Below are 14144 nucleotides of genomic sequence, written 5' to 3'. Positions count from 1 at the left end.
GATGTCCTGCAGGTGGTAGAGTGTATTATATCAACCGCTCAGCATGTAGGGCCTGGATCAGTAATTTCCACTAATTACCCCTTTACTGCACAGATGGTGGGAGATGGGGTGGGAGAAGGGGGCATTGGGCTGAATGATGGGGCCCTGATACATAACTTCCAGGGTGGTAGAGGATGTTTAATATAGTGGAGTGGGCTTATTATACATAATTTTCTGGTGGGAGGACAGCTTGCTTGAATGCAGATATCTCCAGTTCCTGGAAATAGATTTCTTAGATTTTAATGGAAAAACTAGAGAACCCCACCTACCAAATGGTATTGGGGACTAGGGGACTAGGGGATCAGAGTTCAGGAGACAGAGCAATCTGCCCAAAAGTATATAATACTACATACAAGGTGTGTGGAGCTGGAGCAGTAACCAGTTGCTGGAAGGCTGATATCTCTGGTTCTGGGAACAGTAGAGACAAGCTACTAGTGTCCTTCAAAGGGGAAGAGTCCCAGCTTTTGGAATATATCCATCAGACAGAACCTGAAATATCTGACTGGGAATAACAATTAACAGGCTTGGATGGGGACCACTGCTTTGAAGACAGATATCTCCGGTTCCCAGTGGCCGATTTTTACAATTCTTATACCGATGGAAAGAGGGGACCCTCAGCTTTCAGCTGAGGGTCCTTAGACTCCTAGGGGGGTTTCTGGGTACTCAGAAACCCCCCCTGCGTGCGCTACTGGATATAGGTGCTGCACATGCGCAATTGCCGATTTTGCACAGCAGCTCACAGAAAGGCGTCCCAGAGGGAGGGAACATCTCCCAATGGGACTGCCTTGGTGACTGGCAGGTCGGACTTCCAATAGGAAGTCACAGCCAGTCACAGTGAAACCAGTGCAGTCTCACAGACTGCATCTGGATTCACTACAGTGGCAGATTTTACCTGGGGGGGCTGCAGCTCTACAGCCCATAGGTAAAAATCGCAACTGATAGTAGGTGCTGTTTGTAAGGTCAAATGGTAAAAAAAAGTATACAATGCATGGAACTTAAATAGGGAGGATGGGCCCCATAGTAACTCATGCACCCATGATAGTTACGTCCTTGCATACAGAGTTCAGTACAGAGTGCTGCATTGATACAGCTGAGTCATATGGAATCACATAGGACACATTATGGAACTTATTTAGGACACACGTGTAAGAAATGTTGAAGTAGTTTTCTTTGGGAACATGTCAGGTGGGGTGCCATGCTTTTGCCATATACTGTCCATAAACTTAAAATACATTCTGTATCTCTCATTGGGCCAGAAGCAACAAGCTTTAAAGTGATAAATTGGGGAGTGATAAACAACAGCCAATCAACTCCTAAATGTCATATTACAGGCTAAGTTTGAAAAATGACAGTCAGGAGCTCATTGGCTTGTTGTTTCTTAAGGCCCCCATACATTAGTCCGACTTGCCCTAAGGACAAGTCGGACCTGATTTCCTCCTGCAGCTCCCCGGGAGGGGGACACACGATTTGGCACTTGATGTGCGATGTATCATTTGCAACTCCCGGGGAGCTGCAATGTGGAGCGAGCAGGGGGGCCGGGGACATCGAGGTGGCGGGCGGGGGATGCTGCAAGACGGCTGGGGGGACAGACGCATGCTGCTAGTAGTGCGGACGCTGCGGGGGACACAGGCAGCAGTAACATAGAGCAGGGCGGGGGGAGCCGGGATCTGTCAGTACTGAAAAAAAAAAGCCCATACAATGAATGGGCAGCCTGTGATTGGCTGAGTGCTCTCTCAGCCAATTGCTGACAGGCTGAGAGAGCGCTCAGCTAATCACAGGCTGACCATTCATTGTATGGTGTTTTTTTTTTTCAGTGCTGACAGCTCCCGGCTCCCCCCGCTCGGCTCTATGTCACTGCCGCCTGTGTCCCCCCGCAGCGTCCGCACTACGAGCGGCATGCCCCCCCCCTACCCGGACGGAGCATGACAGCTCCCTGCTCCGGCTCCCCCTGCCGCCCCCCTCCCTCGCCGGCATCTCCCGCCCCCCTCCCTCGCCGGCGTCCTCAGAGTCCCCACGGCTGCACATAAGATTTATCTTATGTGCAGCCGGTCCGACGTCCCGACTCTGACCCAATGCGCACGGGACCGCGCATCGGGTCGGACCGGGTGTCAAAACCTGCGATTTGGTCCGATTTCTCTGCCAAATCGGGGCCAAATCGCATAGTGTATGGCGGCCTTAACTCTCCACTTTATCACTTTTTGAAGCTTGGTGCATCTGATTAGATTAGATTAGATACGTCTTTATTGTCATCACCCCAATTAGGGCGACAAAATTCAGTTTAGCATCCATCCAAATACATACATATAATAAAATACAAAAATGATCCACAGATAATTTACCATAAAACTTAAGTCCCAATTACCCTCCCCCCATGACCCAAACTAGCATTTAATTCTAAAATGGCCCTAGGAAAAAAACTATTCTTCATCCTACTGGTCCTATTCCTTAGGCAACTAAACCGTCTACCCGAAGGCAGTTATACAAACAACCCATTAGCCGGGTGGGTACCATCTTTTAAGATATTATGCACCCTACGCAGACAACATCTGTCATCAGCAGAAGGGAGAGTAGTACCCATTATCCGTTGGGCCATTTTAATTACCCTCTGGATTGACTTCCGTTCTGCAACGGTACAATTCCCATACCAGACGGAGATACAACTAGTTAGAATGGTTTTCACTGCACAACGATAAAAAATTACCAAAATTCGCAGTGACAATTCAGCATTTCAGCATTCTGAGAAAAAAAAGGTGTTGATGGGCCTTAATGGTGCTAATTGCCTTCAGCCAAGAAGGGGGAAACTAATTTGCAATAGAATGACTTGTAAGCACTGATGAGGAAGGGAACCTAATGCCATGCTCACACTGCGAGTGTGAATAACATGGCTTTTACACAGCATTTTAATGCCGGGGGACTGCGGCGCCAGACCCCGTTCTCACTGCTAAGGCAAATTCCCAGGTGAAGCAATTCTACCTGGTAATTTGCCCTTTAACATGTGGTTTTTTTTGCAGTGTGAATGGGTCAACCCGTGTCTGCATACCCGGATCTCAAACACGGGTAAAAAGAAGGGTTGGAGACCCGGAAATTTAGACACGGGTTGACCCATTCACACTGAAAAAAACCTGTGTTAAAAGGCAACATGCTTGCAGTGAGAACAGGGTATAAAGGAAAACAATGCCCATAGGACCGCACTTGCATGGTGGAAACATCACATTTAAGTTAATCTTAAATTGATTTCCTATCTTGTCTGGAAAATGGAAATATTTGTACCACAAACATTTATTCAGATGACAAACTTCGCACAAAATGCATTTGAAATTTTTCATTAAATATATTACAATTTATACAGAATACAGATCACTGTTTAGAGGAACAGTAATGCAATACCTGCTCCAATAACCCGCTCAATGGTTATACAGGAAGCATCTATCTCTTTAGCAAATTCATGTACGGCTTGGCTTGGGTCCTCGTAGGTATGGGGGTCAATGTATGTCTTTATTCCTGGTAGTTTAACTGTAGAGGAACAGAAAACTGACTTCTTATTAGTCATCAAAGTGCTACAAACATGGTTTTCATTATATTGTTATGGATAATAAAAGAGCAACAACAATGATAACATAAAATGTGAAAAATCTTCAATACCTCTTTCTCTAGTTTTATTTAAAACAAGGAGACAAACACATAATAATATAGCAGAAATAAATCACAATTCTAAGAATGGTTAAACAGCCAGCCAATCAGCTCCTACATGCCATGTCACAGACTGTGTTTGAAAAATGTTAGACAGAGCTGGTTGGCTGGCTGTTTATCACTCTCCATTTTATCACTTTTGAAGCTTAGAGAATCTGGCCCTAAAGCTGATAAGCATAAACAGACAGGACTGTTAAACCTATGGTACTTACTGTGTCCATTGTGAAAATGCATCTTCTCCTCCTCTGGATCCTGTTTAGCTTTGCTGTAGCCACATCGCCTATAGAAGAAATCAAGACATTTCTGTTGTAACTTCCTTTAAGAACATGATCACAAAGACAAGCGCTTTATACACAATTGTTAATCCTTTCCTTATATGTTGTATAAAATGTCTGTTCAATACTCCTTCCTGTACATGTGCACTTTTCTGACCACTCATGTGTGACGCCCATTGCCGGGGAGGGTTCAGGAGGAACACTCTCCCAGTAATGTATGTGAAATGTAGCCTGCAACGAGCTAACATCATCTTCACCTTGGTAAATGTGGCAGCTCTAAGGCCCCATAGACACCCATAGTGGTTACAGCTGCTACCGGAAATATCGGCTGCAGTACCACTAGGGTACATTTGAGGATACTTAATGCTTGCAGGATCCCACAAATATTTTTTTCTGAAGTTGCCTTGTTATACATGAGTCCCTGCTTCTAACGGTGGACCTTGTTCTACTCTAATCGGTTCCACGTGCATTCGCACAGGGGGCCAATGTTTTGCATCTGCGCGTGCACATTTCTGCGCATTTGCAGGCGCAGGGTGTGGCACCTTGCAGTGCGGGTGGGGGCGGTGGCGAGGGCACAGCCCATGGGAACGCCCAGCGTTCCCATGAAAATACTGGGTGTTCCTATACAAATAGCCTAGTGATGTGGGTGCAGGGGGTGGGCAGCTGACGTCAGTGGATGTCAGCTACCCACCCGCTTCCCGCACAGGGCGCTCACAGGTCAGATATACCATAGAGGTGTCTCAGATCTGTGAGCGCTGGAGAAATCATTCGATGGTCGCCAACCATCGAATGATTTCTCCCCTGCTCCCAAGGTTGCGAATGGATGATTATGCAAATCATCCATTCGCAGCCATGCAGAAGATTGTGGCATGCGAGGGGGGGGCGGCTACGCGGGTGGCGGACGGCATCTGGGGCCAGTATCCAGGTACTGTAGTTTGACTGAGTCTGGTTCAACAGTCAATAGGTTAACACCATATGCTTGACATACATATGATTGACATGGTTAAAAGGTCAACACAAGGAAATAGACAACATGGCTGTGGTCGACACATTGGTAGGTCTGCATGAGTTTTTTTTTTTCATTTTGTTGGACTATTTCATACTTTACCATCTACGTGGACTCCGATTGGGAATGGTAAAGTGTGCCTAGCTTAGGGATAGCAAAATGAGGTACCCGGCTTGAAGCATGGCGAGTGAAGGGAACCATGCAGGGGATGCGGTACACAAATTGGGCATCCACATGTTCAGGTGTTGACAATGACACCAAAATAAACATGAAAAATGCGTGGCAACCTTTTCATGTATCAACCTTTTCCCATTGTAGACATTCTGCATGTCAAAATAAACATTGTCAACACAATATACCACTCAGGTTACAGACCACTATGCTATGCATAGGTTAAAGTGTGTGTGTGTGTGATGGTGGTGGTGGTGGTGGTGGTGGTGGGGGGGGGGATGGAACGGAACTGAGTTTTTCCACCTGTAATGGTGAGGTGGAACTAGTTGAACCCCCACCTTACCCCTGCACAGTAATTCTAACAGAAAAGCATTTTAGTTTGCAGGAAGTTCCAAAAACCCTACCACTGGCCCCGCCTCTGCCTAATGGGGGGAGGGGGAGGACTAGATATCAGAGGGAATGGACCACTTTAAGCCATGGTGCTATCCCTTGCCCTTTAACTAACATTGTATCTAAAAGCACCATTTGTGACGCATACGCTGCTGTATAATCATCTGCAAACAACACTGACTGATATTCTTCTGGGTGAATAAAAAAAGACAAAATAAATTTCCAGTGATATAAAAGTGTTTCCTTATTGCTACATGACTCATAGTTTATTATCTAAATTGAGATTAAAAAGGTGATAAAAGCATCATCATTCTGTTATCTCTGGAGGTTTATAAATGTATACAGCTGAAAGTCACATTAACATGCAAAATTAGGTAATGAAAACCCCAAAAGTGCCATAAAAACATATCTCAACATGATACACGGCATAACACCATAATGCCACTGCAGGTTTATGTTGGCGCTTAGCAATGGTTCAGCTTCACTAATAATGTATGGCAGGAAACCTGTCCATGAAACATTACCTACCATAGAGCTTCCAGATGTACTAAAGTTACTAATTAGATAAACGGGATATAAATTTGTCACTTAGTAAACAAATTTTGCCAGTAATGTCTGGCATGTAGATGTTGGGATACTGAAAAACAGATGTCCTGTAGTGTATTTTGCATTATAGTCAATAGCTCTAAGAAAAATACCAGTGTTCCTGAACAGGAATCGTTCTAATAATCTGGTTGAGCATTTTACATGCAGAATGGTATATTATATTTAGTCTTAAGGGACTGAAGAGCACAAGGGACTGAGACACAGGACTTTAAGCAGACAACCATAAAAGTAACTCGATCAGATAGTCATTATAGTGTGCAGGGGGTGCCAAAAAACTACCACTGGCCATAGCTCTGCCTAATGTGGGAAGGGGAGGGGGGAACTACAGTAGGTAGCAGAGGGAAATGAGTTCCACCGCCTCGTCAGGACCACTTTAAGCCCTGGTGCTACCCCTTCCCCTTTAACTAACAACTTTTAGCATTGTTTACAGTACATGTAATGTATTGTAGCTTATACATTTCTAGCACTGAGAGTGCCCCTTAACCCTTTGAGTGCCAACATCGCTGTGAGAGATGTGCAAAATATCTGCTAGAAATGCCAGCGTGTCTCACGCTCATAAATTCAAATAAAAAATATTGAGCCAAAAAAAGATTACGGGTGAAAATTAATAGGAATTAATAGGAGAGAATCAAAAAGTGAGAAATTTGGTAAGAAATCTCCATATGTTTAAAGCGCCAATCATTTACATGGTAAAATCACACTGATTTTGCAGTGTAAATGATTGCCGCTTTAAAAAAACCTGGAGATTTCTTACCAAATCTCTCACTTTCTGAATCTCTCATCCTATTACATTTTCCCCAATATTTCCTATATACTGTAAAGTAAACATTACAGGTCAAATTGATGAATAAAAATGTTTCCTTGGCAAATGTTTGATTGGCCAGGAGGTCTCCCTCCCGGCCCCTGGAAAGGTGGGCAATCCTCCCGGAATCTCCCTCACCCTCCACATCTGCCCAGCTGCCTCCTTGGGGAGGGGACAGGGCTAAATATGCAAATCATGTCATGTTGCCTCGCCCCCTCCTCGAGGTCACGCAAATCGGGTGGATTTTCCGTGCTGGAGGTGGGGGGGCTTGATCATCAGGCCCCCGCCCCCAGAAGTGAGGCTGTCAGTCTCCTCTCTGGGTGAAGTTTAAAAGTAGGCAAGTATGGAGTAAAAAAAAACATATTGTTTTCCCCAGCTCACTAAATAATATTAGTGACCCGATTTAAAAACTACTGTAAGTATAATTTAGAGATCTTGGTTACATATATTTGCAAAAATGGGGTGCGCAAGCATGTGAGACGCACACGCGCCTCATTCGACAGTAGGCCCAGATGAATGCTAATACATGGAAAAGGTGAATGTGTAAAGATGCTCTATAGATATAATATATGGTAAATATGCCATACATTTAGCTACAGTATGTGCTGTCTGTACAGAGATGTGTGCACACTGTGTAGGTGACATACTGCACTCTTTCTTACAGTATGTCAATATATACATCCCATACTTCCTTTGTTGACACCTATGACTTAATTGGATGGACCAACCAACATAAACATTAGAAAACAGTAGAAATAACAAGCCTGGAGCTGTTTCCTGTTTCCCATGGTCTCCTTCTAAGCCTAAGGTGGATTTTTTTTCATACTTGACAACCTAACAATGTTGCATACAATTTCCAATAACACTTGCTGCACGGATGCACACATACAGTACTCTGTATATTCTACGTCTAAAATGACAGAGAGAAGTACAAACCCCAACATCACATGACTTTGTATAGTATCTGCCATAAATCTTAAGTAGCAAAGCATATAGGATAAAAACAGGTGCAGAAAACACAATCCAGTATGCTAAGTATTGTAATTATCCAGTGATGTATCTACAATGGTGCAGGTTTTATTGCTCACACAATCTATTTCATTGAAAAGGGACTGCATTAGATGTATCCAGTTCTCAGTCAGGTAGTGTCCAATTCCCAGAATTATGGCAAATTATCAGTCTCTTACCAGTAGTGTATCTATAATGCGTGTAAAATCGCTGGAGAAAACTGGCCCCTGTCCATTTTTCTGGACCTGTGCATGCATAGTAGAATCTGTACAGTGCCAGACTCTGAACAGCCTACTATTTCTACCCAACTACAGTGTTGGGTAGAAAGGAGGAGGCAGTGGCAAATGCAGGGTTTTTAGAGGGGGTTTCAAAATGGAATCCAAAATCTCCCACTCTGCAGCACATTGTAGTTAGTATGGGAGTCTGGGGCAGTGGTAAAAGCTAATCTTTAATTGCCTATGGGAGGGCCGTGCCGAGACTGCACACTGCCCACTCCTCTCTTCCTTTCTGAAAACAACCCTGGAAATAGTATACTTATCCATTTTAAGAATCACTGCTACAGATTGCCCCCGCTGGCGAGATGGCGCTCCATCTGATTGGGGCGTGCGAGCGTCCCACACACACACGTGTCCCATTTACCGGTCAGCGGGGCACGTGAACCCTGCCTGTCTCCACTTCAGGGAGACAGGCAGGATTAGGGGGGGAGCGGGGAGGTGGTGGCGAGCGTCAGGGACCGGCGGGGAGCTCTGTTTGAAGAGGATACGCATGCGTCTTGTGCGCGCACGTCCCCTTCCGGCGGCTGGCGGGGGCTGACGGTTGGCGATCCGACCACCAGCCCCCGGATGGAAGAGAGTGGCTCCATCTGTCAAATTATCTAGAATCTTGGACTCTATCTGAGAATCAGGAACAGATACTAACGTATCTACTTTTTAAATAACGTCCCATTTCGCTATGCGTTTTTCAAAGCTTACTATATGTCTATAAATAATATATTACTGAAGCAAAAGGGTTATGACGGTTTCATAACTGTAAATATATTATTTCCTACAATTTCTGTAGAGCTACACAAAATAAAAACGAAACCATCGCTATAGAGAAAGAAGCATACTCTGGAGATAGAGCAATTCATTTTACTACTGTGAATATGCATTATGATTGCAATCATTAATGCCTGTGATTCCCAGCAAGTCAGGACCCAGTAGTCACAATTTATGCAAATACATTTCTATTTTGTCTTGGTCGACCCCAATTATCTAAATAATTACTGGAGACTTTCTGGAAAGACAAATTAACCATCTACTGAGTACTTCGGTACTGTCAGTTTGACCCTTGTAATGGCAACACTGCCTAGAACAGGGTTAATAAATAATCCTATTAGTTGGATAGAAAAGCTAAGTGGCTATATTTTAATGGAAAATTAAAAGTTATTATGAAAGTGATTGGAAAATAAAGAAATATATCAGGAAATGAAAGAGCTTAATAATGACTATTTAGATTGTGCAGAGGAGGATATGGTTTGTTGTTTACTCTGCATGACAGTTGTAAATACACAATTTGCAGTTTGTGATTGGAGAGTAGAGTGATTTTTTTTTTCCATATTCTGTAAGTGTAATTATTGCCAAAACATGAGGCTGTGTACAGCAAAAACATTTTAAAAGTCATTTAAGTATTGTCTTGATAAACATTACAACAATACATAAGTAATTCAGGTGAGGGAGGGGGGTGGGTGTAGTAATTACTAAGACCCAGGCTTCTTGGAGGTACCAGACTGGGGTTCTAGTCAGCTGCTTAGAGGGACATTGCACCTTAGCTTATTCTAAAGCCCTGTACACATGCATCGAAGCAAAATCGAATCCTAAACGAAATCGAATGTTTTTTGTGTCACTTTCGATCTACATTCGATTCGATGCGCGCTCCCGATTTCACAAAGTCGAACAGAAAAATCTACTGTGCAGCCAAGGAAATATCGAATTCGATCTAGTAAATCGAATGTGTACAATGTACCATGAATGTATATCGAATCCCAGTGTTATCTTTTATTATATATGTGTTGGGTGATCCATGGTTTGCTTACAGCCTACAGATCCATCACAAGCAGGCTGGCAAAAAATGTATGACATTGTGCAAAGAAGCTGTCTGGGAAGCAGAAGAAGGAGGCCCAAAGACACAGCAACAGCGCCAAAGTCTGTGATGATATGGAGCAAGAATATGCTGGATTAGCAGGGAAGCAATAAAACTAAGATGGACATAGGACAAAGGTACAGAGCTGTCCATCAACTAGACTAGCTTATTCAGCAGAACAACCTCTCTACAGGTACTCACAGCAACCAATAAATGTGTCATCTGAAGAGTCAGAACCCATCATTTACTGGATATTGCATTGTAATATTCTGGGTGTACATTTGGTGAGACATACGGTAGATGAGAGACTGTTGGAGATTAAGAAGAAATCTCCATGTAATGGCTAGCCATGTATAAAGTGCGAGGACGGTAATGGTAGAGAAGAGCAACGCTCACATGGATAGAAAGCAAAACTCTGAAAACATGAAATAGATGAGGTTCAGCCAATAAATGTGCGGGTGTGCTGACAGGTTGGCCAGTTCTCAGACAAGCCCCAATAACCCACCTGGACCCAGAACCCCAAGCACCTAAGGTCGAATCCCCAAATTGACAAGTGTCATTAATGAGATGAGTAGGGAGCTATTGCCTCTGGCCTGTTGGCTGTTGCTTTCATTGGAAGTCACTGGAATTGACAATTGCTTTTTCAATAGCATCTTATAGTAAATCAATTCCATATAACTGGAGCCTTTCAGTGATCAGACTCTGGTCCTCGCTGTGGGGCAAATCAGCATGACCCTACCATATATTGCACAAGCCCTAGTTTTATTTTTTTTGCACAAGATAAAGCTGAGTAAACATGAGCCTCAGTAGTTTAAGTCAGTATGTTTGCATTATCAAGTTGAATTGATGAGCAAATAAAATGCAAATATGTTATCTTGTTTCTGCTGCGAAGGCAGAACACATTTCCACATACCTTCCACTGAGAAGAAAACCAACCACTCCGGCCAGCAGAATAACCCCCACAGTGACCGACACGGCAATTATAGGAATCTGGCTCTGATCACCGGTTGCTGCAAATGCTGCGTAGATAGACAGAAAATGGAGATTACAGCTTCAATTATAAGCAACACACAGGCATCCTCAGAGGTTTGTGTGACTGCAACTTCTGCAGAACTGTTTAGAATAAAATTGCATTATGACAGTCTCCTTTTCCACAGCACAAAATCAGTTTCTGCAAATAAGGAGCAACATGAATCTTCAAAACAATTTCTACGGGAGCCCTTCTACTCTGTGGAGGCACTTCCCCCCCAGGGAGGAGGCAAAATTAGACTATCAGGGTAAGCGGCGTAGAAGTTAGCCCAGGGAGGGCCCTACTCCAGCCCCAGGCCTCACTGACTTTCCCCAGTCCCTGTGTGATAACTGTACTATCCCTGCGTATATTGTTATCTACCTGGCTAATGCAAAGACCAGTGGCGCCGCTGATGGCTGCCTAGGTGGCTGCCTAGGTGCTGTGCAGCACAGCGGACATGTGTCCCCCGCATATAATGTCCTAATGTAATGTATGTAATGCCTCCCCCCCCCTTCATCCCTGCTTGATGCTGCACTGTAAATCCACAACAAATTCCTAGTGTGCGTAAGCACACATGGCCAATAAAGTTGATTCTGATTCTAAATCAGATTCTATGAAGAATAATAATTAATATCTTAATATTCCATTGTGTATTGTATTAATATTATTATATTGTTTTTGTAAGACACCACAAGGTGGAATAGATTAAAAGAGTATTCTTCAGCACTTAAATCTGGAGACTACAGGGGCAAAATGTAATAAGATGTGTGAATCAAAAAGTGAGAGATTTTTTTTAAAGCGGCAATCATTTACACTGTAAAAACGGCCAAAATTTGCCATGTAATTGATTGCTGCTTTTAAAAAAAAAAGTAAAAACTCTCCTAAAAGCTCTCACTTTCTGATTCTCACACCCTGGCTGAAATGTAATAGGATGAGAGAATCAGAAAGTGAGAGATTTGGTAAAAAAAAATTAAAGCGGCAATCATCTACACTGCAAAATCAGTTGGATTTTGCGGTGTAAATGATTGCCGCTTTAAAAAAAATCTCTCACTTTCTGATTCTCTCATCATGTTGCATTTCACCCCTATTACATTTGGTCCAGGTATTAAGTAACAAGTTTACCACCAATGATAGAGGATTGATAACTCAAATAAAAAACCTACAAATAATCAGACTTTGGTGATATTGTTATCTCTAATCCTGGTACTGTAAGTGAAACTTAGAACTATCCAAAGTGTGCTCAAAATATCGTCATGTTTTTTAAAATAGAGATTAATGTACAAATGTTGATTTCTTCATAATAATAGCATAACATCTCTGCACCAACAAATGAATAAAACATTTACATAGAGCATAACAAAACATTCTCAATAGATAAAAATGTACTTCTAAAATATATAGACAGGCACTGGTGTATGGACAGAGTGGTAAAGACATGAAGTAATTACTTTACCCTATAGATTTTGTGGATAAATGATTTAATGTTGTTATGGTTAATAAACACAAATATAATAATAATAATAATAATAATAATAATAATGATATGGACTAGGCTATTTTGCCCATTAATTACTGAATTTATTTGGTAACCCCCATTTCTGTCCCCCTTTTTTATTATTTGGTCTCAGGTAGTTTCACAGTGTTATCGGACTAGTTGGAGATTATATACATATTCAGCTTGTTACTGTAAATGTTCATTACTTTGTGTTCATTAGTAACAGTGCCTAAAGGCAGTCAGTGAAACCTAAATCCTGGGGTACATGCAGTTCTATCCATACTAACTTGTCCCTTTCACCTTTCTTTTAATTTTATTTTAATGTGGCTTCAAACTTTAATGGTGCCCACACACATTGAGATGTGTGCTAGGTGCGATTTGAGCTTTACAATTAGTGCGATGTAATTTGAACTTTGCAGAACACTTGGGAAGATTGCTCAGCACAAGGCTGGGCGATGTGCCAGCGCTGTGTGCTGAGCGATTTATTAGGGCCAGTGTTTTCTGCTGAGAACACTGGCCATGACCCCGGCAATTAACCAGATTTAGTCAACCAATGCGTTTCATCCACTGACTTATTCAAGTCACCCCTTGAAGAAGTCAGAGGACGAAACGTATTGGATGACTATCCCTGCCACCGCCTACAAAAGTTAAGCTGTTTTTAGATATATCTCCTTATATTTTAGTCCAGTATTAGTCTTGATAAAATATTAGTCTTTTCCAATATTAGTCTTGATAAAAATATTTTTTTTATCTATTTGTATCATTAGCTTTTATATTGTCTTTTACTAGTATCTTTTTTTTTAAATTGTATCATCAATAATTATGTAAATGTATGCATTTTAAGCAATCTGGTATACACTCATACATTTCTGCCAAAATTTTGATATCTATAGACATATACAGTCGCCGAACCCTTATCAATTATATCCTTTTACTTAAGTAACCTACCATTGCTTATCTACTTAGGGGTAGGCTGACGCCCTTTAAAATATAGGGAGTGTTTTTAAATTTAGTATATACATAAATACATACAAAAAATCTAGATAATAAAGAAAAAAAACAAAGTAAAAAAATATATGTGTATGGTTACAGTTTATCAACAAATTGGCATTTATCCCAGCCCCGTTCCCTTCCTGCACTAGATGAGAGTAGAAAGCAAGAGCCAATGTGTTAACTTATCTAACTGAGTGACATGAATGAGGCTTCTTCACTTAATGCATTGGACCTGGGAGATGAGATCTGGAGCAGTGTAAGAATGACAGTTCCCTGTTATGGTATTGATCTGCTGACTCTTTCCACTAACTATTACATGGACATGAGCTGACAGTAATTAAAATGACTTACACACTGGGCTGGTTTCAAACTCAAATCTGCGGCTGAAGGCACCGTACCCTGCGGCCGTGCGTGCTCTGATCTGGAATATGTAGGATGATGCAGGCTTTAATCCCTCTGCAATGAGTTCTGTCTCCTTGGACTTGATGATTGTGTAGCTGGTTTCCTGGTCCTTCATTTGAAACAAAAATATGGCATCT

The 14144-nt window shown here is 42.3% G+C and overlaps 1 protein-coding gene across 3 annotated transcripts in view; it reads right to left on the bottom strand.

Annotated features, from left to right (window-relative positions):
- Window positions 1-14144, bottom strand: part of EPHA5 (EPH receptor A5) — a 311396-nt gene that overhangs the window by 30373 nt on the left and 266879 nt on the right. For 2 of the 3 annotated variants that reach the window (XM_083176366.1, XM_083176350.1), the window contains exons 7-10: window positions 13957-14116; window positions 11022-11127; window positions 3942-4009; window positions 3427-3570 (exon numbers count right to left, since the gene is read on the bottom strand). In XM_083176366.1, the coding sequence (XP_083032492.1) occupies window positions 3427-3570; window positions 3942-4009; window positions 11022-11127; window positions 13957-14116 (478 nt within the window). The remainder of the gene's footprint in view (window positions 1-3426; window positions 3571-3941; window positions 4010-11021; window positions 11128-13956; window positions 14117-14144) is intronic. The other variant, XM_083176358.1, reaches the window with a different exon arrangement.

This window comes from Crinia signifera, chromosome 1 (assembly GCF_055691185.1).
Source record: "Crinia signifera chromosome 1, ASM5569118v1, whole genome shotgun sequence".
Taxonomy (NCBI): domain Eukaryota; kingdom Metazoa; phylum Chordata; class Amphibia; order Anura; family Myobatrachidae; genus Crinia; species Crinia signifera.
The sequence above is the reverse complement of the archived record's forward strand: the minus strand, read 5'-3'. Positions and strand labels throughout refer to the sequence as shown.